The sequence below is a fragment of the Panthera pardus genome, unplaced genomic scaffold (genome assembly GCF_024362965.1).
Source record: "Panthera pardus isolate Hobbes unplaced genomic scaffold, ASM2436296v1 HiC_scaffold_8, whole genome shotgun sequence".
Taxonomy (NCBI): domain Eukaryota; kingdom Metazoa; phylum Chordata; class Mammalia; order Carnivora; family Felidae; genus Panthera; species Panthera pardus.
In genome coordinates, this window is record NW_026527013.1 from 4174071 (window position 1) to 4198690 (window position 24620).

The 24620-nt window shown below is 51.9% G+C and overlaps 1 protein-coding gene and 1 long non-coding RNA gene across 4 annotated transcripts in view; one reads left to right on the top strand and one right to left on the bottom strand.

The window, feature by feature from the left end:
* The window catches only part of CATSPERD (cation channel sperm associated auxiliary subunit delta), a 44559-nt gene that overhangs the window by 12975 nt on the left and 6964 nt on the right, over positions 1-24620 (top strand). Inside the window, exons 7-19 of one of the 2 annotated variants that reach the window (XM_019430783.2) lie at positions 427-540; positions 4121-4204; positions 7407-7557; positions 8432-8527; positions 10827-10909; positions 12132-12308; positions 14270-14383; positions 15155-15244; positions 16027-16085; positions 19103-19181; positions 20584-20636; positions 23208-23282; positions 24104-24232. In XM_019430783.2, coding sequence (XP_019286328.2) covers positions 427-540; positions 4121-4204; positions 7407-7557; positions 8432-8527; positions 10827-10909; positions 12132-12308; positions 14270-14383; positions 15155-15244; positions 16027-16085; positions 19103-19181; positions 20584-20636; positions 23208-23282; positions 24104-24232 — 1304 coding nt within the window. The remainder of the gene's footprint in view (positions 1-426; positions 541-4120; positions 4205-7406; positions 7558-8431; positions 8528-10826; positions 10910-12131; positions 12309-14269; positions 14384-15154; positions 15245-16026; positions 16086-19102; positions 19182-20583; positions 20637-23207; positions 23283-24103; positions 24233-24620) is intronic. The other variant, XM_019430784.2, reaches the window with a different exon arrangement.
* Positions 94-24537, bottom strand: LOC109255933 (uncharacterized). Of its 2 annotated transcripts, none has more exons than XR_002075427.2 (3): positions 24370-24537; positions 19401-19525; positions 94-714 (listed from the first exon to the last, which is right to left on the bottom strand). It is a non-coding gene; the product is annotated as an uncharacterized LOC109255933 (long non-coding RNA). The 2 variants fall into 2 exon arrangements; XR_002075428.2 differs by lacking the exon at positions 94-714 and adding an exon at positions 10710-11281.

The following is a 24620-nucleotide window of genomic DNA, read 5'->3' on the forward strand; positions in this document are numbered from 1 at the left end:
AGCATTCACTAACACCTCCATCCCACGATTACCCTTTTTGGTGTGTGGTGAGAACAATTAAGATCTGAAGTTGGTAATACACATTGTATGGCTATGCTGTGCATTAGACTCTCTAGAAGGTATGTGTCTGTCAGTTGCAAGCTCTACCCTTTCTCTGCTTTTAAAGAGACTGTTTTATGGGGCCCCTGGGTGGCTCAGTCGGTTAAGCGTCTGACTCGATTTCGGCTTAGTTCATGACCTCAGGGTTTGAAAGTCTGAGCCCCATGTGGGGCTCTGTGCTGACAGCACTCAGCCTGCTTGGGATTCTCTCCCTCTCTCTGCCCCTCCCCTGCTTGCTCTCTCTCTCTCTCTCTTTCTCAAAATAAACAAACATTTAAAAACTTTAGGAAAAAAAGTAAAGAGACTTCTATGTGTCTGTTCTTCCAGGATATAAGTAATTCCGTGTTTGCTTATTTGCATGGAGATCAGATATCTCAGACCAATGTGTATTTCTCAAACACCCGGGGATACACATTTCAGAAGTTTGCCTACGAAAGACAGGTATGTTCAATTTGGTAGGAACGTGAACAGCAAAATCAACAAATAGATATTTACCTCCTGCATGGTGGGGGTAATCAGCAGTCGCTGGGTGGCCAAGGGCTTTTCTCTCTTTAAAGAGTCCAGCTGGCTGGGAGGGTAGGGGAAATTCAAGGTCCAAGGAGCTGGCTAGGGAGACTAGGGAGTTAGGAAAGGATACAAAAGGTGTTAGGTCATAGGACACTGTGGTGAAGCCACAGTAAAGGCTGCACAGTAATTATGGCCCTTAACCCCAGGCCCATCCAAAGATCCGTACCATCAGGCACCATCACCATTCCAATTATACAGACGAGAGAACTGTCCTGGGTCGAATATATGCCCCACCCTCCCCAAATTAGGTTCATCCAGAACCCCAGAGACCTCAGAGTGTAACCTTACTTGGAAACAGGGTCTTTGCAGATTTAGTTAGTTAAGATGTGGCCACACTGGACCAGGGTGGGTCTTAAATCCAAAGGGACTGGTGCCTTGTAAGAAAAGGAGAGGACACGGGGAGACCCGCACAGAGAAGAGGGCCGTGTGAAGACGCAGGGAGACCCTGCAGGGGTGCGGCTACAAGCCAAGGGATGCCGAGGATTACTGGCCACCACCAGGAGCTGGAAGAGAGGTGTGGCGTGGCTTCTTCCTCAGCCTCGGCAGGAGCCGGCTCTGCCAACACCAGACTTCTGGCTTCCACAAAGGTGACGGTAAATTTCCGTGGTTTTAAGCCATCAAGCACATGGCAGCCCCAGGAAACCGATAGAGGGGTGAGGGCCCAGAGGAGTGCAGGGCAGAGCTGGGATCCCAACAGCTGGAGTGGACAGGCTGCTGGGATAGCCCAGGGGATGAGGAGATTTTGTTCTGATGCAGAGAATGGCCTCACCCCCCAAACACTCGGGAAGTATGTGCAAAGGAAGGAAGAAAGAGTCTACTCTGCTCACAAACTCTGTGTCCCAAACGCTATTTCTCTGCCCTGCCCAGGAGGCCCAAGGGAGCCTAGAACCTAACTGAACTACATACTTTCATCCGAAAGTAGGCCTAGAAGGACTCGGGGTTAACATGTGTGATTCGTTGAAAACTGTCATCACTAGAAACACCGAAAGGTAGATAGGTAGTAGATGATAGATAGATAGATAGATAGATAGATAGATAATAGATAGCTAGAGATAGATAGATAACAGACAGATGATAGATAATAGTTGGATGATAGATAATATAGATAGATGACAGATAATAGGTGATAGATGATAGATGATAGATACATAGATGATAGGTAATAGATGATAGATAGATACATAGATAGATATAGATAGATGATAGATACATAGATGATAGATAGCTAGATATAGACAGATAGATGATGATAGAGAATAGATAATAAACAGATGATAGATAATAGTTGGGTGATAGATAATATATAGATGATAGATAATAGATAGATGACAGATAATATAGACAGATGATAGATAATAGATAATAGATGATAGATAAAGTGATAGATAATAGGTAGATGATAGATGATAGAGAGATAGATAGACAGACAGACAGACTGATAATAGGAATTGGCTCACATGGTTATGCGGGCAGAGAAGCCCCCACAGCCTGCCATCTGTGAGCTGGAGAACCAGGAAGTCTGGTTGCGCTGTTCAGTCTGAAGACAAAGGCCCGAGAACCAGGGAACAGCAATTCCCAGCGTCTGAAGGCCCAAGAACCAAAAGCTCTGGTGTCCAAGGGCAGGGGAAGATGGACATCCCAGCTCAAGAAGAGAGAAAAATTCACCCTTCCTCCTCCTCTTTATTCCATGTAGGCCCCCGACAGATTGGGTGATGCCCACCCAGACTGGTGAGAGTGGCCTTCTTTGTTGGGTCTATTGAATTGAATGCTAATCTCTTCCAGAATCACCCTCACAGACACACCCAGAGATAATGTTTTACCGGCTCCCTGGGCATTCCTTAGCTCCATCCAGCTGACACATACAACGAACCAACACAAGTCCACCCCTGGTCAGCTTGGCATCCATACACATCTCCGTACTTCATCTCCAAATAAAGACACTGACAAGGTCGTCATTCTGCCCAACACAATACAACTATCCTAAGTACAACCAAAAATGCACTCCTCCCCTCCCCAGGGGAGAAGGTCAAGTTCTAGGTGATGTTTACTCTTCTCCGCGATGTCCCCTTCACTCAAACACCAATTATTAATACAGTAGTCTTCCTGCTGTGTGTGTGCGCATGCGTGCATGTGTGGTTATTGTTATTTTTGTGCCGAAGGGCTGAGATTCCAAGCAATCGTGATTCATCCCCTTGGGGTTCCGCCAGCAGGGAAGGAGTTGGCGTGTCTGGTGGGGAGCTGATGGGCAACTCCTGCCAGTTGGGATGGATTGACTGCCTGCTTTGGTCAGCTTGGGCCACCACAACAGACCCCACAGACTGGGTGACTCAAGCAACAGACATTTATTTCTCATAGTTCCAGAGGCTGCAAAGTCCAAGATCGAGACACTGGCAGATTCAGCCCTTGGCGAGGGCTCTCTTCCTGATGGCCACCTTCACACAGAGAAGAGAGAACACTCTAGTGTCTCTTCTTACGAGGAAGCTAACCCCATCATCAGGGCTCCACTCTTATGACCTCATCTGAACCTAATTACCTATCCGAGGCCCCACCTCCAAGGACTATCCCATCGGGGTTGCTGGTTTGAATGTTTGTGTCCCTCCCCCCAAAATGCATGTCCTGCCGTTCTAGTGCCTTATGTGATGGTATTAGGAGGTGGGCCTTTGGGAGCATTTAGATCATGAGGGTGGAGTCCCCATGACTGGGATTAGTGCCCTTATAAAAGAGGAGCCACAGAGAGCTTGCTAGCCTCCTTCTGCCATGTGAGGACACAGCAAGAAGACTGTAACCCAGAAGGGCCTTCACGTGACCCATGCTGGCACCTTGACCTCAGATTTGCAGCCTTCACAACTGTGAGCAATGAACTTCTGTTGTTTATAAGCTACTGCGTGGCATTTTGGCCAAAATGCACTAAGCAGCCAAAATGTCCATTAGCAGCCAAAATGGACTAAGACGGGGGGTTATGACTTTAACATACGAATTTGGTGGGGGAACACAATTCAGTTCATGGCACTGTCTATATTAGAAAATTCCCATTAATAACTTAGGAGGCTTAAATAAAATAATAGTCCTTCTCTCTCTTACCCGGAGATATCTGGAGGCAGCCAGCTGCGTTGTCCCATTGCCCCTAGGTTAGGGCCCTTGGGTGACCTCATGCCTCCACTTGGCTTCCAGACACTTTGCTGACCAACCAGAAATCAGGCATGAGGAACCAAGGCAGGAGGGAATGATTTAGGCAAGCATCTGGCAATCTGGGTCACACCACTTCCCCCAGCACGCCCCAAACAAGGCTGCCTTCATTCAAGGTTCTGTCCTACATGCTACATTTCCCTAGAGGGGAAATAGACCAGAACAAAATAGACTTTCCTTCATTTTGGCTTATTAGGTAATCTGGAGTTAAAACCAAACACATGTTAATGATTTCTTCATATGTGGTGTGTTTCTGTTTGTTTCACAGGCAGAACTAGTCGGGTCTTTGGGTGGGGTCTTCTACTTTCACTCCTTGTCACAGGTTGGGCTGCTTCTCATTGACCAAGGGAAGGTGAGTAGCTTTGGACTGGGAAGAAAGACTTAAGTGACCTTTGCCCTAAGCCAGGTTTTCGTTAAAACCCACACACTTGGATTTTCATGTCTGAAATCCGTCTAGCTTTTCATTTACCTGTCTATCCATGTATCCATCTACCTAACCATCCATCCATCCATCCATCCATCCATCCATCCACCTATCCTGCCTACTTATCCATCCATCCATCCATCCCTTCATCCATCCCTTCATCCATCCACCCATCCATCCATCCCACTATCCCTCTACTCACCCATCCATCCATCCACCTACCCATCCATCCATCCATCCATCCATCCATCCATCCATCCAACCATCCATCCACCTATCCTGCCTACTTATCCATCCATCCATCCATCCCTTCATCCATCCACCCATCCATCCATCCCACTATCCCTCTACTCATCCATCCATCCATCCATCCATCCATCCATCCACCCATCCATCCCACTATCCCTCTACTCATCCATCCATCCATCCATCCATCCATCCACCTACCCATCCATCCATCCATCCATCCATCCATCCATCCATCCATCCATCCAACCATCCATCCACCTATCCTGCCTACTTATCCATCCATCCATCCATCCATCCATCCCTTCATCCATCCACCCATCCATCCATCCCACTATCCCTCTACTCACCCATCCATCCATCCACCTACCCATCCATCCATCCATCCATCCATCCATCCATCCATCCACCTACCCATCCATCCATCCATCCATCCAGCCATCCATCCAGCCATCCATCCACCTATCCTGCCTACTTATCCATCCATCCATCCATCCATCCACCCATCCATCCATCCCACTATCCCTCTACTCACCCATCCATCCATCCATCCATCCACCTACCCATCCATCCATCCATCCCTTCATCCATCCACCCATCCATCCATCCCACTATCCCTCTACTCACCCATCCATCCATCCATCCACCTATCCATCCATCCATCCATCCATCCATCCATCCATCCATCCACCCATCCATCCATCCCACTATCCCTCTACTCACCCATCCATCCATCCACCTATCCATCCATCCATCCATCCATCCATCCATCCAACCATCCATCCACCTATCCTGCCTACTTATCCATCCATCCATCCATCCCTTCATCCATCCACCCATCCATCCATCCCACTATCCCTCTACTCACCCATCCATCCATCCATCCATCCATCCATCCATCCACCTACCCATCCATCCATCCATCCATCCATCCATCCATCCATCCATCCAACCATCCATCCACCTATCCTGCCTACTTATCCATCCATCCATCCATCCCTTCATCCATCCACCCATCCATCCATCCCACTATCCCTCTACTCACCCATCCATCCATCCATCCATCCATCCATCCATCCATCCATCCAACCATCCATCCACCTATCCTGCCTACTTATCCATCCATCCATCTATCCATCCATCCCTTCATCCATCCACCCATCCATCCATCCCACTATCCCTCTACTCACCCATCCATCCATCCACCTACCCATCCATCCATCCATCCATCCATTTACCTACTTGTCCATCCATTCATCCACCCACCACTCCACCTACCTACTCAGCCGTTCATCCATCCATTTGCCTACCTATGCATCCATCTACCCATCTACCCACCCACACACCCACCATCCATCTCCACCCGCATTCATTTGTCCACTCTGTCATGCACTTGGCAGTATTTAAGTGGTGTCCAGGAGGTGCTAAGCACTATGCTGAACACTAGGGATACAATACAAGGTGTGGGGCATGTGTCACTGACCGCGCAAAAGATCGTCTTAAATGTTTCATGTTGAACTATTGGCTAAAGATTATTTGCATGTGTATTCAGAAACTTGGCATATGAAACAGATATCACAGATACCCTTTAGAATAAGACTGGAAAGTGCATTTGAAGAAAAAAATATTAAGTCAGAAAAGGATTAGGTACAGTCAGTACCCAGGCATTTCAGATACTGTAAGTGGGATGTACAGCTCTGTGGTTCAGGGGAGCCCTGCTGTGAGGAAGCTTCCAGAATTTGGGCTGACCTCCGTGGCTGAAAGCCCCTCACCCCCTGATCAGGTGCGTGGTCCCGTCCCCACGTGAGTGCCCTCATTAGCATAAGGTTCCCTGGGCCGTGCATCGCTCTGGAGTGAGTGCGGTGGTGTCCACGTGGTTACCACCGGCGCACGATTTCTCAGGCCTGCCTACCCACAATCCCAGAGGCCTTGGCTGGCAGGCGTCTACACTGGGGGGTTTGCTCGCTGCACATTTGCATTCCTAGCCACTGGGCCCTTGACCCTAGGTCTCTGTTTGTAGTCCAGCTGAAGTCTGTTGAGGTGCCTTGACCACAGCCTCCTTAAGGAGAAGGAAGAAACCAGCAGGGCACATCTCTCTGCTTGGTACTCAGCACTCAGTACTCAGTACTCAGTGCTCAGTGCTTTTCCGCTCCTGGCTTCCCTTCCCCCTGGCCCCTGAGTGCCTGAAACTTTAGGAGCCTTTGGTTTGGGGCTCCCTCTGCAGTGAGGGGAGCCCCTCGCCTGACCCCACGGCCCTCAACATGGGGGAGGGGTGGCCGGGAGCTCCGCGCTGTCTCTGGCCTCCCCTGTCAGCGATTCAAGTCTGACCTCCTTCGTGTTTGCTGTGTTGTCTTAGTTGGCTCCTCTGCCATCCGGCAGCCCAGCCCGGGGACAGGGAGGGGACCGGAGCCAGCCGGCGTATTACACAGGGGGCCTGGGTCGGGCCCGATGCGCGCTCACGGGCCCAGTGGGTCAGGGAGACGGGCCCGGCCCCCGTGTCCTCGAGGTGGGAGCACTGGGGGCCGCGTGCCATCCATCCTGCCCTGAGCGCGGTGTCTCTGGCAGCCCAGAGGGAGAGGGCAGGGCTCCTCCGCCTCGGCCGTGCGTGCCCTGTGGCAGGAATAGTTGTTTGGGGCCATCCCAGGCGCCCTGGGTGTGGAACAGCACCCCCACCTCGTCCACCCCACGCCAGGAGCTCCCCCAGTCCCGACTGCCCCACACGTCCCAGACATCGCCCAGTGTCCCCTGGGGGCAGGGCCGCCCCAATGAGAACCACTGGCCCCGATAATAAGGTTTGAAGGAAGCCCCAGTGACCAAGCTCGCAGACGCCCTCGACCCCGTGACTCCTGTCACCCCACGGGATTCAGAGATCTCTTTCTCTCAGGCTATGTTCAGCTACTCAGAACACCCCCTGAACCGCAGTTTGGGGCTGCCCTTTGACTACAACGGGACCCTTGACATCCTCATCACCCCGGGCCAGAAAGGCATTCTGATCTTCTGGTTTGAGAAGAGCCTGTTGGTTTCTGGAAACGCAGGTGAGCGAGGCCCAGGCTTGGGGCCGCCCTCGGTGTCCCCACGGTGTCCCCCTCGGGTGGGGAAAGCACAGCGGGTTTTTCTCTCCCTTGGCTTGAGCAGACTGGGACCAACCCATTCCCACTGTGAGCCCTCACTGTGTCCAGCACCCCACCACACCCCATTTCCTGCCTCCTCTAGTCTTTAGGGCCATGCGGGCAGGTTCTGAAAGTCACCCCTCACCCCAGTCACCTAGGACAACCCTGGTCTTCCAACCAGGAACCACGGGTTCACGACTCTGGGACGTGGCTCAGGGCTTCCCCTGGCCGGGAAAAGTCACCACACCTCCGGCTGGCCTGCTACATGAGCCCCAGCCCGCCAGCCAGCATGAGACAGGGAGCAGAAGGCAGCCCCACCCCGGGAAGGCGGACTGTCAGGGCCCCCTGGGCACCAATGTGGCTGCAGGGGCACCTACAATCGCAGCCCGCTTCACAGCACCAGTCAGGCCGCCTGAACACCGTTGTCCCCCCACCCCCACCCCAGCCCCACCCCACACAAGGAAAGGGCTCAGGGCTGACTGGTCCATTCGGGGCGCTCATTCCAGAAAGGAGGCTCTGATTCCATGTTACCCATATAGTAAAAGGCATTCCAGGGCATTCACGCCTCCTGCAGTGAGAAAACCAGTTCTCCAGAACCCTGCAGCCGGCGCCCGGCGTTCCTGTCCCACCCGGGCTTGCTTTGCTCAAACCTAAGCGCATTCTGTGCAACGCTCCACGGCGGTGCGGCCCCGGGCCGTGTCTGCCTCCATTCGGTTACCACTTGAGTCGCTAACCAAGGGCTGGGGTGGGCGGGCGGCGGGGGTCCCTTTCCTCATGATCCTGCCCTGTCGTCTCATAGGTCAGCTCGTTTACCCTGTCCCCGTGGACGAAGAACCCCGCATCTCGTATTCTTCCGTTTCGGAAGCCAACGTCACCATCCACAACATCGCTGCCAGTGCGTGGCCAGCCTACGGGTAGCTTTCTAGAAGGTGCCCTACACTGGGCTTGTTCGCCGCCGACCCCGCTAGATCCGGTCCGGCCCAAACCAAACCACAGTGTGATCATCGCACGTTCGAGAGCAGCTCCCGCCATAAACTATTGTGCCTTTTCACCACGAGGGACCGTTCATCGGGTGCTCTCTTCCTAAGGCCGCTACCACAAATGCCTACAAACCGGGGAAGGAGGGTGGGGGGAAGGTTCTAGAGGCCGGAAGTCCAACATCAACATGTGGGCTGGCCCGTGCCCCCCGCAGAGGCTCTAGGACCGGATGTGCCCCAGGCCTGTCTCTCTGGGTTGTAGACGGTCCTTGTCCCCTATGTCTGCACACTGTGCCCCCTACTGGGCATGTCTCCATGTCCATATTTCCCCTTTAAAAAAAATTTAATGTTTTCTTAAGGGGGGGGGTGGAGCAAGGCAGAGAAAGACGGAGACACAGAATCGGAAGCAGAGACACAGAATCTGAGCTGTCAGCACAGAGCCCAACGCGGGTCTCGAACCCACAAACTGAGACCTGAACCAAAGTCGGACACTCAACCGACTGAGGCTCCCAGGCGCCCCATGTTTCCCCTTTTTATAAGGATGCCAGTCATATTGGATTAGGACCCACCCTGATGACCTCACTGGGACTTGATCACGTCTGGAAAGACCTGATCTCCAAATACAGTCCCCTGCTGAGGTCCTGGGGGTTAGGACCCCAATCTGTCTTTTTTGGAGGGGACACGTTTCAACCCCCACCAACTGGCATCCCCAGGATTTCTTTGCAACCAAATCATTGTCCTGGTGCTGTCTTAAAAGATGACATTCGCCCGAGTAATTCTCCTCACACGGTTCGTGGGTTGGAAAGGCAAATAGTGGAGTAAACCGGGCGAAGGGGGCCGTCGCTTGAGTTTTAAGTCACTATTTCCCTCTGTGCATGGGGTCCCTTAGACCCCTTAGAGGTGCATGGTCCCTTAGAGGAATTTTTCTTCTTAACATTACAAATACAATTAATTCCTGCATACCTGAAACCTTCTACCTGTTATACAGCCAAGTCCCCATTTCGTCAACCTGGGGACACTCGGCGGTGTCTGGGGACATCCGTGGTTGTCTCATCGGGGGGCGTGCTCCTAGTATCTACTGGGTAGAGGCCAGGGATGCTGCTTAACATCCTATAGTGCCAGGATGCACCCCCCCACCCCCAAACTACCGCAAAGAAGGATCTGGTCCCTAACCTCACTAGCGCCAAGGTCGAGAAACCCTCAGTACATTAATTCACTCCTCGCTCCTCAAACACACCTCCACTTTTCTATATCAGAGGCTTTCCCCAAGGTTCAGCTTAAGCCTCACTTTTTCTGAAAGCTTCCTTGTTTGTCTTTTTTTTTTTTTCAAGAATAAAAATACACATCCGGTCATGTTGACCCTTTCAGAAAACCTTTTAGTGCTCTCCTGTGTTCCTTGGAGCTCTGTGTCTACGAAAGACCAGAAACAACCTCCAGGCCCACCCGTGGAGGACCGGTTAGTTCAGTTCTAGTTCATCCGGGCACATGCATACACACGGAAGAAAACAATTTTTGTTTAGCATCCGACTCTGGGTTTCTGCTCAGGTCATGATCTCAACGGTTCGTGAGTTCGAGCCCCCCATCAGGCTTGGCGCTGATGGCTGAGCCTTCTTGGGATTCTCTGTCTCCCTCCCTCTCGCCTACCCTCCTGCTCATTCTCTCTCTCTCTCTCAAGATCAACAAACTTCAAAAAAAAAATACAGTTTTCTTAGAACGCAATCACGTCTGTTCATTTACAACTAACTGGTCTGTAGCTGCTGTCAGAGAGCTGAACACTTGTAACAAAGCACCTGACCAGCAAAGCAGAAAACATTTGCCATCTGGCCTTTTTTTTGAAAAAAAAAAAAAAATTTTTTAACGTTTATTTATTTTTGAGACAGAGAGAGACAGAGCATGAGTGCGGGAGGGGCAGAGAGAGAGGGAGACACAGAATCCGAAGCAGGCTCCAGGCTCTGAGCTGTCAGCACAGAGCCCCACGCGGGGCTCGAACCCACGGACCACAAGATCATGACCTGAGCCGAAGTCGGACGCTCAACCAACCAAGCCACCCAGGCGCCCCTGCCATCTGGCTTTTTACAAAAGAAGTTTGCTGACCCCTGGTCTATATGATGGAATGGGGCGGAATTGTTTTTTAACAACTTGTTAGATTTGTTCCAGTTTTGTCCACGGAAACAGCCCTCATTTCCATTTTGTTCTGTCTTGTTTCTTTTCTCCTAGATCAGAATGAACTGGCAGTCTTAACTCGGGAGAACAGTTTGTATTATGGCAGCCTCGGAATCCTGCCAAGTTCTCTAATCAAAGTAGGTACAATCAAAGTGTTGCTTATCGCCGTGTCGGTGAGGAATTACGGTCTCGTTCTCAAGCCGCCGATCCTTTTCCTGAAGGCGGGAAATCATTCTAGTTATGAAAATAGTAGTGGTAGTTTAATAACAACGGCAATCGCTTAATGATTTTAATTAATATGGGATTTACGGCCACAGCAGCTAAAACTTACTGGGCGTTCAGGATATAGTAGGTGCTGGTCTGAGCGGTTTCCCTCTGTTAACCCCATTTAATCCCGACCATCGTCTTAGAAGTAGAACCTCGGGGGCACCTGGGGGGCTTGGTCGGCGGACCATGTGACTCTTGATCTTGGGCTGTGAGTTCGAGCCCCACGCTGAGGGTAGAGATAACTAAAAAAGAAATAAACAAATAATCGTAAAAAAAAAAAAAAAAAAGAAGTCGAAGAACCTTGTATTGTCCCCATTGGACAGACGGAAAAACTGAGTCACAGAGAGACCTGAAGCGGTGATGCCACAGTTATTTCACATCCCCTTTTACGTCATGCCTAATTTTATTTCACTCTCACAAAACCCCAGGAAGGAGATAATATCGTCCAACTTTTACACGAGAAGAAAAACTGAAGTTCAGATTTCTCTCTTTCTTAAGGGCCCGTTAACTCATTAGCAGCTAAGCCAGAAAAGAAATGTGAGGACTGTTAAAGTTAACTTATTTTTGAGAGAGAAAGTGAACGTAGGAGGAGCAGAGAGAGAGGGAAAGAGAGGGAGAGGGAGGGAGGGAGGGAGGGAGGGAGAGAGAGAGAGAGAGAGAGAGAGAGAGAGAATCCCAAGCAGGCTACACGCTGTCAGCACAGAGCCTGATACGGGGCTCGAACTCACAAACTGTGAGATTATGACCTGAGTCAAAACCAAGAGTCGGACACTTAACCGACTGAGCCACCCAGGACCCCGTCACACTGACACGTTCTTGACAACCACGGCATTTTCTGGGGGAGGGTCATTAGCTTTCGTCCGACTTTCCAGAGCGGTCCGGGACCTGTGGATAAGTCTAGAATTATTTCCTGTGTATCCTCTCTGCTGAGGAAATACGGAGTTTCCATCATTAATCACCAAGGAATGAATGAAGCGTACTGATGACTTTATCTGGTCTTCCTTCTAAATGTAAACCTGAATCGTGAGATAAAATTTACATCCTCAAAAAAGACTTAGAATGGCCTGATCTCTCAAGCTGCTTTTCTCTTAGTTTTCAGGCCAAAACATCTGGTCCCAAGAGGCAGCCGTGATGTTCACTGATGTGGGGCAAGTGGAAATACTGACCCCGCTCCCCGATCCAATGTTTCCAGCTTTTGATTTCCAGAGGTGCCCTATGAACGTTCAGGAGATTCTCATGGATCCCCAACTGCAAGTTGACATTTGCAAAGTATGTGATCGTCACTGTTTAGATCAATGTTCCAGGCACCCTTTCTTTCTTTCTTTTTTTTTTTTAACGCTTATTTTTGAGAGAGAAAGAGAGAGAGAGCATGGGGCAGGGGCAGAGAGCGAGGGAGACACAGAATCTGAAGCAGGCTCCGTGCTGAGAACAGAGAGCCCGATGCAGGACTTGAACCCATGAACCGTGAGATCATGACCGGAGCCGAAGTCGGCCGCTTAACCGACCGAGCCACCCAGGCGCCCCTAGGGTGTCCATTTCCAAATGGCCTTTGGGTCCACGGCATTGAGCGATATGGGGAACAACTACTGAGCGTATCGATCTATGAAAATATCCTCTTATGAAATGATGGTGCTAGGAGACGGGAGTGATTGTTTTTCTTCTTTCCTCTACTTGCCACGATAAACTATCAGTCCCCAGCCATGGGGATTTTCTGGTGGGCCCTTGAACTCTTCTGGGGAAAAAGGCTGTGCCTTTAGCAAGTGGTTTTCCCAAATCCCACCCCCACCAAAAGCCCCACCCAAACCAGCAACTACACAGTGTAACAAAAACCCACGGGTGACGGGGCGCCTGGCTGACTCAGTCGGAAAAGCATTGTGATTTTTGATCTCCAGGGCGTGAGTTTGAGCCCCACGTTGGGCTACAGCCTACTTTAAAAACAAAAACAGGGGGCGCCTGGGTGGCGCAGTCGGTTAGGCGTCCGACTTCAGCCAGGTCACGATCTCGCGGTCCGTGAGTTCGAGCCCCGCGTCAGGCTCTGGGCTGATGGCTCGGAGCCTGGAGCCTGTTTCCCATTCTGTGTCTCCCTCTCTCTCTGCCCCTCCCCCGTTCATGCTCTGTCTCTCTCTGTCCCAAAAATAAATAAAAAACGTTGAAAAAAAAAATTAAAAAAAAAAAAAAACAAAAAAAACAAAAAAAAACAAAAACAAAAGCGCAGGGGCGCCTGGGGGGCTCCGTCGGTTAAGCGTCCGACTTCGGCTCAGGTCACGATCTCACAGTTCGTGGGTTCGAGCCCCGCGTCAGGCTCTGTGTCGACATCTCGGAGCCTGGAGCCCGTTTCCGATTCTGTGTCTCCCTCTCTCTCTGCCCTTTCCCTGTTCACGCTCTGTCTCTCTCTGTCTCCCCAAAATAAATAAATGTTAAAAAAAAAAAAAAAAAGCAAAACACAAAAATCCCCCGGATGAAAGCTGGGCAGCAAAGATAAATCACACAGTATTAGATAATAAGCCAAAGTGTAATAACCCAAACCCGACAGACCCATCCTCGAACGCCCACCTGCACCAGGAAAATCCAGACTGTGAGAATCTACGGGTCCAGCAGCCGGGGGGGCTTCAGCGATGAAGAGACACGAAGAGGGCGGGGTGAGGGGGGAGCCTGTGGATTGCAAGGGGCTTAGAACAATGTTTGAAAACGGGCCGGACCAAGTTACATCACCTAGGGATGCACACTTGGCAAAGAAGCAACTATGGCAAAAATCAGGTGTGGTGGGGGGGGGGGCGGTGGGGAGACTTCTAGAAAGAGGAGGCTCGTCTGCAATGGGGTGGGCCGCGAGGCTCTACGGGGGGGGGGGGGCGGCTGCAGGATCTGGCAGGGAAGACAGTGGCGTGCATGAAAGACTAGAAGGTTCTTGGGGCGCCTGAGTGGCTCAGTCGGTTAAGCGTCCGACTTCAGCTCAGGTCACGATCTCGCGGTCCGCGAGTTCGAGCCCCGCATCGGGCTCTGGGCTGATGGCCCGGAGCCTGGAGCCTGCTTCCGATTCTGTGTCTCCCTCTCTCTCTGCCCCTCCCCCGTTCATGCTGTGTCTCTCTCTGTCCCAAAAATAAATAAACGTTAAAAAAAAAAATTAAAAAAAAAAAAAAAAAGAAGAAGGTTCCATCCCCAGGGGAGACCGCTGCCTGCCCGCCCCCGCGAATCTGACGCGACGGATTGATTTGCGCGGCGTTTCTGCCCAGGTGGAGCTTCTGCAAGGAGAGTTTGACAACAGGATGTACAGCATCGACATGAACAGCGAACTGCAGCTTACAGCGCTCATGATTCCGCGGCCAGGCAGGTCACCGGTCCCACTGGTAAGGCCACCTCCTCCCGACGCCACCCGGTGCCTCTGGTACTTGGGGGCCCCCCAGCGTCGCAGGCCCTGCGAGTCCCCTGGCACCGCCGGGGAGAGCCCCCACCCGTGAGGCTGTGGAGAAACGGCCTCCGCCCGGCTGGCCTCCTCCCCCGGGGCCTCCGCGCCTCCTTCTCCATCCTGCTTCTGGGCTGTTCTATGCTTCCCACTCCTCTTCCTCTTAGCCCAGCCGGACCCCGCTTCTGTGCTTCCGGCCAGCAGCCCCGACTCCCGCCTCCCCTCACAGGGCGGGAGGTGCTCAAGAGACAGTGGGGGTCCCCAGACCTGAAACCCAAGTGGCCAAGCCCAGACTCTCGGGCGGGGGGGGGGAGGGTGCGGATTAATGTAAGGCCATGGGGTGAAGTCCAGCCAGGGGAGGCCAGGCTGGCTCCGGCTCTTATCTCGGGCTCTCCCCTCGGCCTCCTGCGCAGGACGGGCCTCCTTGGGGGGCCCTCTGGGGGGGTGGGTGCAGACCCACCAGCAGGGACGGGTCTGGGTCCCGCAGCTCCAAGCCGTCTGCAGTGCCGGGGCTCAGAGGCCACACTGGGGGGTAGACGAGGTGGGGCGGGGGCATGGGGATCGGAGGGGCGGCTGCCTTTGCAGAGCAAGCTCGGTTTTTAGTGTGAAGGGGCACAGGGGTCCCCTGTGGGTGAGACCCCAGTGGCGCCCTTTTGTGTCCCCCGGCCCCAGTAAATGGTGTGCGTCTCCTTCCCCACCCCCCACCCCCCACCAGGCAATGGTGAGCAACCCCCACTCCCTGGGGCTGCAGGTGGCCATCTACGAGGACGGCTATACCTACGACGGAAACACCAAGCACAGACTGGTGAGCAGTGCCCCTGCCCCAGGCCCAGGTCAGTGCAGGGAAGGGCACAGCCTTGACTGGGCCCAGCCAGGTCCGGCCGCCTGAAGGCTTCCTCGGCCTGAACTTCCTTCCTCGCCCGCCCGCCCGCCCGCCTGCCCGCGGCTGGATAAGGCGCTAAAGCATCTGGAGAGGACACAGCCCTGCTGCTCCCCGCCCCTCCCCTGCTCCCTGCAGGCAGGAAGCACAGGGGACAAGCAGGAGGACGTGACAGAGAGCCTAACATAGCCCCAGGGAAATCTGGGTAGCTGGGTAAACTGAGGCACGAGGATGGAGGTGAAACGGGGGGCGGGGGGGCAGGAGGGTCTTGGCCAAACGGGAGGCCAGGGTGCTCCACGGGGCCGAGCCAGGCCTCACGGTCACACCGTGGAGTTCGCACTTGACCCCGGAAGCCTAGGGTAGGGTTGGGCGGTTTCCACAAAACGGGAACCTGACAAGGCATCAGTCAGCCACAGGGGGATTTTCGGACCGGTCCCCGTCACCTCCTAAAGAAGAGGGGAAACAAAGTCACCCCTCACTCCGGGTCCCTCAGACAAAGGCAGCCAGGAAACGAAGGAGCTTGGGGTCGGTCATTTCTATGAACTTCTAGAAGCCTCTCACGGGTGGTACAATTAGAATCAAGAGGCAGCTGGATGCTTTCCAGGCTCCTCCTCCCAAAGCCCCATCCTACCTCAGTGTCCCCCCCGAGCCCGGATCCTCAGCCACCCCGGGCTGCCCCACCGTTGTGTTTGTTCTCGGTTCCACAGAACATCTCCCTGAGGCAGCAGCACCACTGGGGCAGGGCCAACCCCAACTTCACCTCCAGGTACGCGGTCGCCTAGGTGGGAGTGGGCGGCCCCTGGGTATGGGGTTCCCTTGACAGATCTGGGAACGCGGGGCCGAGATCCAGACTCCCTCCCTCCAAGGACAGTAAGGCCAGAATAGTTGGCAACACTTTCTAAATGGTGGTTCCTCAAAACATTGAACATAGAATTACCATATGACCTGGCAACCCCGCTTCTGGGTCTACACCCGGAAGAATGGGAAGCAGGACTGGAACAGATATGTGCACACCCGTGTTTACAGCAGCCTGATTCACAATCACCAAAACGTGGAAACAGCCCCGTATCCGCAGACGGCCCAGTGGGTGGACACAGTGCGGTCCATCCACACGCTGGGATATCACCCAGCCTCAGGAAGGAGGGACGTCCTGCCGCCTGCCACCACGTGGATGGACACACGCTGTGTGCGGTGACAGAAGCCAGACACAGAAGGACACGTCCTGCGTGACCCCACGCACAGGGGGTCCCTGGAATATGTATTTCAACAAGTCTTCATTCTACATGTGGAATTTTGTATCACTGTATCACATAATTGGAATTTGCTAAGACATCGGAACTAAAGTATTCTAGGGGCGCCCGGGGGGCTCAGTCGGTTGAGCGTCCCACTTCGGCTCCAGTCACAATCTCGCGGTTCGTGAGTTCGAGCCCCGTGTCGGGCTCTGTGCTGACAGCTCGGAGCCTGGAGCCTGCTTCGGGTTCTGTGTCTCCTTCTCTCTCTTTGCCCCTCCCCCGTTCACACTCTGTCTCTCTGTCTCTGTCAAAAACAAATAAACATTAAAAAAATATTGAACTCAATTTTTTATGTACTTGGCAATTAAAAAAATCAACCAGATCTCCCAGTAGGGATTTTCAGACCACATGCTCAGACCACAATCCAACAAAACTAGAACTGAATGGCCAGAAAAACAAAACCAATGACAAAAAGCCCCCTTTCTTGGAAAGTGACAGACGCTTTTATAAATAACCCTTGAATCCTAGAATCCATGCAACACGGCTGAAACACACTCAAAGGAAAATCTGTACCCTGAGCACTTTTATTATGAGGGGGAAGAATGGACTGAAGACGCATGAAGTAAACATTGAACTTAAAGAACCAGGGGAACCACAAAAAGAAGGGAGTTAATGATGATACAATCTGAAATGTATTAAACGGAGGGCAAAAAGACAGGATAAAGTCAAAGTGACACATAAAGCTGGTTCTTCAGAAGCCCGGTACACAAGGCGACCCCGCAATCCTGACGAAGGAGGAGAGAATTGAAATAAACAGTAGAACAGAAAATGACCAGTGTGGGGACTTATGAAAGAATAAGGGGAGGGGCTTCACCCAACTCAAAAGCTCCCACACAGTGAAGGAAGCCACCCACAAAATGAAAAGGCGGCCCACGGACTGGGAGAAGACGCCGATGTCCAAAACACGTCAGGGACACGCGCAACTCAAGAACAACAACGACAACCCGATGAAAAAATGGGCAGAAGATCTGAAGAGACGCTTTCCCAGAGAAGACATCCACATGGCCAACAGACACGTGAAAAGATGCCCCCACGTCACTCAGCATCAGGGAAACGCAGATCAAAAGCACATCGAGACACCACCTCACACCCGTCACGATGGCTACAATCAACAACACAAGAAACGAGGGTTGGCGAGGATGCGGAGAAAGGGGCGCCCTGCACTGTTGGTGGGAATGCAAACTGGTGCAGCCGCTCTGGAGAACAGGACGGGGGCTCTTCAGAAAAAGAAACGGAGGGACGCCTGGGTGGCGCAGTCGGTTAAGCGTCCGACTTCAGCCAGGTCACGATCTCGCGGTCCGTGAGTTCGAGCCCCGCGTCGGGCTCTGGGCTGATGGCTCGGAGCCTGGAGCCTGTTTCCGATTCTGTGTCTCCCTCTCTCTCTCTGCCCCTCCCCCGTTCATGCTCTGTCTCTCTCTGTCCCAAAAATAAATAAAAAACGTTGAAAAAAAAATTAAAAAAAAAAAAAAAAAAAGAAAATGAAACAGAGACCCACCACACAACCCAATTCCAGGTCTGACTATTTGAAGAAGACCGAAACGCTACTTTGAAACAATACACGCGCCCCTTTGTTGCAGCATCATTTACAAAAGCCAAATTATGGAAGCCATCTGATCTAAGCAATCCATCTAGAGGGGAATGGATGAAGAAGACGTGGTGTATGTATACAATGAAATACGCCCCCAGTTATAACATAAAGAAGTCATGGGGATGTATTGAAGTGCCTGGGTAGCACGGTCAGTAACGTTGTATTAACTTTGTATGGTGACAGACGGTAACTAGCCTAGCAATGGCGATCCTTTTGCAATGTATACAGACATTAAACAACTATGTTGTATGCCTGGAACTAAGATGATATTGCATTTCTTTAAAGAAAATTTTTTAAATGCTTTTATTTTTTGAAAGAGAGAGAGAGACAGAGACAGAGACAGAGATGAGTGGGGGAGGGGCAGAGAGAGGAGAGGGAGACACAGAATCCGAAGCAGGCTCCGGGCTCTGACCTGTCAAAACAGAGCTGGACGCGGGGCTCGAACTCGTGAACCGCGAGATCGTGACCTGAGCCGAAGTCAGACGTGCAACAGACTGAGCCACGCAGGAGCCCCAATATGATATTGTATTGCAATTATACTTCAGTGAAAAACAGAACAAGAAAACATTATACGCAGCTAGGTGATAATAATGCTGGGATACGTAGCTAGGTAATAATAATGGATGTCAGATGTGGTTTTCAAGAAGTTGTTATACGTCAATGAATAAAACTGACTCAAGAAGAGGTAGAAACTCAAGGGAGGGTGGGGCCGCCACGTGTGAGCAGAGGTTCTCCGTCAGTATTCTGGAACAAATGGATGAATGGATGGACAAGCGGAGGCCTGGATGGATGATGGATGGATGGATGGATGGATAAGTAAATCGGTGGGTTGGTGATTGTTTTTAACCCTGATACTATTTGTGACACTGATATGCGATAATACGCACTCCCATTGCCTCGCAGCATAAAGAAACCCACAGTATCTACCATCACTCTGGACGTAGCCAACAAGGAAATTTCCTGTGTGGACCTCAAGCCACTGGTACGTCCCAAATTTTCCCTGTCCCATATTCTTTGTTGTTAGCGTTAAGAATAATGGTGGTGGGTCTCCCCTGGATTTCCCCTGAGGGGCTGGCCGAGCCTATGTTCAGGATTTGAAAATGGAGGTGATCTGGTCCCAGTTGCGAGGGTCACTCCCTGCCCCCCGCCCCCCCCCCCCGCCCCGCAACAGCATCCCCCAGGGCTGCCCCTCAAGACTCACCATCCTAGGAGCAGGTGTCTCGTCTCATTCCTTGGTCATCCCCAGAACACCTCTGGCCACCTCTGGTGACAGCACTCCTCGGTGCTCCCAAGAGAACGGAAAACCGCACACATCCACACGGAAACCTGTACACATATATTCACAGTGGCCTTATTTGTAATAGTCAAAAGGTGTTAGCTACCCAAATGTCCACTGATGGATGAACCAATAAACACAGTGAGGTCCGTTCTGACACCCACCACAACATGGACGGATCTTGAAGATGTTACGCTCAGTGAAAGAAGTCAATCCCAGAAGTACAAATGCTGTCTGATTCCTCTTCTCTGAGGTCCCCAGAGCAGTCCCGTCCACAGAGACAGATGGTGGGCACCAGGGGTGGGGCAGGGGGTGGGGTGTCAGGACTCATGGGGACAGTCTCAGTTTGGGGAGATGAGAAGGTTCTGGAAACAGTTGGTGGGGGTGGGTGTACAGCCGTGTGAGTGCGCCTGACGGCCTTGAGCTTTGCGCTTAAAATCGTTAACATGGTACATTTCACGTTATGTGTATTTTACCACATTTTTAAAGTTTATTTATTTATTGATTTACTTATTTATTTAAAGTTTATTTACTTATTTGGAGAGAAAGAGAAATAGAGAGAGCAGGGGAGGGGCAGAGAGAGAGAGAGAGAGAGAGAGAGAGGGAGAGAGAGAATCCCAAGACAGCAAGGCTCTGTGCTGTCAGCACAGATGTGGGGCTCGATCTCACGAACCATGAGATTATGACCTGAACCGGAAAGGAGTTAGACGCTTAACCAGCTGAGCCACCCAGGCGCCCCTTTACCACGATTTTTGTAAAATTGATAGGAATATTGCATTCTGTCCCGTGGTAAATCCGTGTTTGTCTTCTGTATGCCAAGTATTGTCCCACATTTATAAACTGGCCTCTGGTTGGAACTAAGATATAAGCTAGTGACAGGGGACTTAACTGCACCCCCATAGCTCTGGCAAGCCCTTAGGGCTTGAGCTCCGCGGGGCCAGGCCCAGTTACAGTGAGTCCCGGGAGACTGGGTCACCGTGTCAGGATCTGGGCACACCGTTTCCTGTCTCTCCTGGGTGTGAGTGTCCCCACGTGGGTTCTTACCACAGCCGGGCCATCAGCGGCCCTCACCGACCCCGGTCAGCATCCCTGCCTCTCTCCTCCGCAGACGGCACTCATTTCAGTGGGTTGTGACCAGGAGAAAAAGATCGTCATTCAGAAGTAAGTGTGTTGATATCGGGGCGGGGACCGGGACGTGACAGGCTTGGTCACAGTTGTTTCACAACTGTTGAAATCGGGTGACATCTTCCTGTGCGTTTTTATGTATATTTAACATTCTCATAAGAAATAGTTAAATAATGGGGCACCTGGGTGGCTCAGACGGCTAAGCGTCTGACTTCAGCTCAGGTCATGATCTCGCGGTTCGTAGGTTCGAGCCCTGCGTCAGGCCCTGGGCTGACAGCTCAGAGCCTGGAGCCTGGATTCTGTGTCTCCCTCTCTCTCTGCCCCTCCCCTGCTCACGCTCTGTCTCTATCTCTCAAAAATGAATAAATGTTAGGGGAAAAAAAAGAAATAGTTAAATAATGAATACTGATAGGCTGAGTTTGGTTTCTGGCACAGTGTTCGCCCCTCCTTTACCAGCTTGGTGATATTTACACTCTGCTCTCTTTCCTAATCATGTGTTTGTTCGCTTTCTTTTCTTTCTTTCTTTCTTTCTTTCTTTCTTTCTTTCTTTCTTTCTTGTCATCTTTTACGAGTCCCTGAATTCCTCATTTTGATTAAAATTGCTTACAGTTTTTGGGGCGCCTGGGTGGCTCAGTCGGTTAACCGTCCGACTTCAGCTCAGGTCACGATCTCGCGGTCTGTGAGTTCGAGCCCCACGTCGGGCTCTGTGCTGACAGCTCAGAGCCTGGAGCCTGCTTCCGATTCTGTGTCTCCCTCTCTCTCTGCCCCTCCCCCTTTCATGCTCTGTCTCTCTCTGTCTCAAAAATAAATAAACATTAAAAAAAATTTTTTTTAATTGCTTACGGTTTTTGGTTTTAATTGGTTGCTGATATTTTGGGGGAACTTTGCTCCAGTATCCATAGTTACCCCCAGGGAATGCAGCCCTGAGAATCCAAGGCACAAAAAAGGGAAGAACCCAGAAGATCAGCCAAATTGCCATACTTTTCCCCTGCAGGCAGTGGCGTGCTGGTAAATGGGTGACAACCAGTTCTGGGTGGAGGGGGAGGCCCTGAATCGTAGCCCTTGCCAATTCCTGTGGTGTGAATACTCCCGTGTAGATTTCAAGTACCATCGTGAATGATCCACCGGCTCACAAAATTCCAGCAGATTTAATGCCTGGCTCTCAGGAGCTAGTCGGGGCCAGCTTCAATGTCCCCTGCTCAAGGGCACTAATAAACACAGGTGATGATTTTACCACACTTCCCCCAAATGGAAACATTTTGTTGAATCAACAAATGAGATATTTATATACAAGGACATAATGTGCAGGGAACATTTTTTAAACAACATACAAATAGCTTTTGCCATAAAGAGCGTGGGGAAGATATTTGCACGTGCATAACCAGCAATGGACTTGTAAACGGACTGTATTTGGGTGGGGGTGCCTAGGTGGCTCAGTCGGTTAAGCATCTGACTCTTGATTTTGGGTCCAGTCACGATATCACGGTTGGTGAGTTTGAGCCCCACGTTAGGCCGTGCACTGACTGTGCAGAGCCTGCTTGAGATTCTCTCTCTCCTCTCCCTCTCTGCCCCTCTCCCACTCGCACTCTCTCTCTAAAGAAATAAACCTTTAAAAATATCTCATAAAAAACTAAAAAAGCAGATTTTATTTTTTAAGTGATCTCTACGTCCACTGTGGGGCTCAAACTCATGACCCCAAGATCAAGCGTCACACGTGCTACTGAGACTTTATGAAGAATTCCTACCAATTAATAATTTAAAAAAAAACTAATTTTTTAAAAATGGGCAAAAGTCTTGAACAGGCACTTCCAAGAAAGAAACAAGAAAGGAATCCAAACGGCTGGTAAGCATAGGAAAAGGTGCCAAAAATGCGGTCAGCCTCACTTCATAGGGAAAAGAAAATGAAAACTTTTATTAGAGACCATCACTCTCATCCACCAGCGTGGTCAAATTTGCAAAGCCCGGCCAGGCGCAAGTACTGGTAAGGACCGGGAGCCCCCGGCAGCCTCCGGAACGCCCAGACTTTGCCGCGGGTATGTACGTTTTTCAGCTGCTTTAGAAAACACATCTGTTGACCCAGCAATTCCAATCTGGCACGTTTACATTGGCAAGGGTTCCAGAACGTTCTCAGCGGCATTATTCCTAATAGCTCCAAGCTGGAAGCAGGCCAGCTCGAATCCCATTGACAGGAAATAAACAGGTGCAGTGGCTCGATGCTATGGGCTATCATAGCCGTGCGCCAGGGATGTGGAACAGAAGATTCGAAACGACACACACAGCATGATTCCAGTCCTTAAAATCTGAAACCGGCCCAAAATAAACCATATTGCATAAAGAGGCAGGCACAGATGTAACACTACAAAGAAAACCCAGGAAATGATGGTCTCAAGAGCCAGGACACCCAGCGCCTAGGTCCTGGCCTCTGATGTCGGTCTCCCACACGAGTTCTGGCTCCTTGGAGACATTCTGGGCCTGGTAGGGAGGATGGAAGTAAGAAAGTTCTCCAAAATCAAACCAGCGGGGGTATACGCGTCCAAGGGAAGAATTCACAATCCTTTGGCGCTGTGTGGGGTCTGGAAGCTTCTCACCGCTTTTTCTCGCTTGCAGCGAAATCTCAGCCTGTTCCAACGGCATCCTGGACCCCGTGGGCCTTCAGGACAACTACAGCTACATCATCGAGAAGTGAGCCTGAGGTTTCCGTTGGTGAAACCTTTGACTGTCCCTCCCTTTGACTGTCCCCCAGCCCCAAAGACAACTCAGAAATCGTTTTTAAATTGGTTTCCCGACAGAAGGGAATCCGGGGCGGGGAGAGGACAGGTAGGGGAGGTGCCGGGCCTGTGGGAGGGCCACTGTAATGTGGCTCAGGTCTGTCCACCTACCAGGCCACCTTTCTGCCATCTTGCCAGCCTGCCACCAGCTCATGGGGCCCGGGCACCTGTTCCTCTGAGCTGGCAGTTAGCCCAACACTGTCTGCCAAGGCAGGAGGGGGTGAGGGCCAGGGTGACCCTCTGTGCAGTGCAGCTGGTCCCCAGGGCCACCAAGTGGGCATGGGGTGGGATGGGTGGGACTCGACCCTTCTTGGAACCCGGGGAACAGAGAACTCCGACCCCCAGCATGAAGACACGCGTGTGTTTTATACACCACGGCCCCCAGATACAAGCCAGGAGTCAGTCACCTTCCTGTCCACACCCACAGCCAAGGCCCAACGCGGCCAGTGAACCTGCACTCAGACCTGGGGGGGGGGGGGGGGGGACACGGACAGGTGCGTGACACGGACCTCCAGGGAGAGAGAAAAGTGACGGGACGCACTGGGAGATACAAAGAGCCTAAGAGAGAGACAGAGACAGGAGGAGAGACAGAGACAGGGCCAGAGATAGGAGAGGCACGGAGATTTATTTTAAGGACTCGGTTCCCACGACTGCAGAGGTCTGGCACGCCCAAAGTCTGATGGGGGAGGCTGGCGGCGCAGGGCCATCCACTGCCCCCTCCCCGTGTCTGCCTAGGGAAGCGTATGACCCCAACTTCCGGGGGCAGATGTCCCGCGAGGACCTGGTGGTGAACTATCGGTATGAGAAGCTGGGCTGCCCCCGCCTCGTCTACTACAACACCCCCTGGAGGCCGGTGGTGGAACTGTAAGACCCAGATCACGCTCCCCCCTCCGCACCCCTCTCACCGCCGCCCTCCCCACCCCTCTCTCCACACCTTCCCCCGCCCTTGTTTTGTCCCCTCCCTGCAATCTCTCAGCTCCCGCCGCTATAACGAAATTTACCGCCGACTGGGGGCTCAAACAGCAGACAGTGATTCTCTCACGGTTCCGGAGGCCAGAAGGCCAAGGTCAGAGCGTGGACAGGGCGTGGGTCCCCCTCCTGGGGAGGCTCCCTCCTTGGCTCACAGCCGGCCACCTTCTCTCTGCGTCCTCCCGCGCGACACTGCGTCTCCTCCCCTTCCTGTGGGATCAGGGCCCTCCCTGAGGACCTCATTCCACCTTAATTCCCCGTGTAGAGGCCCCACCTTCAAATA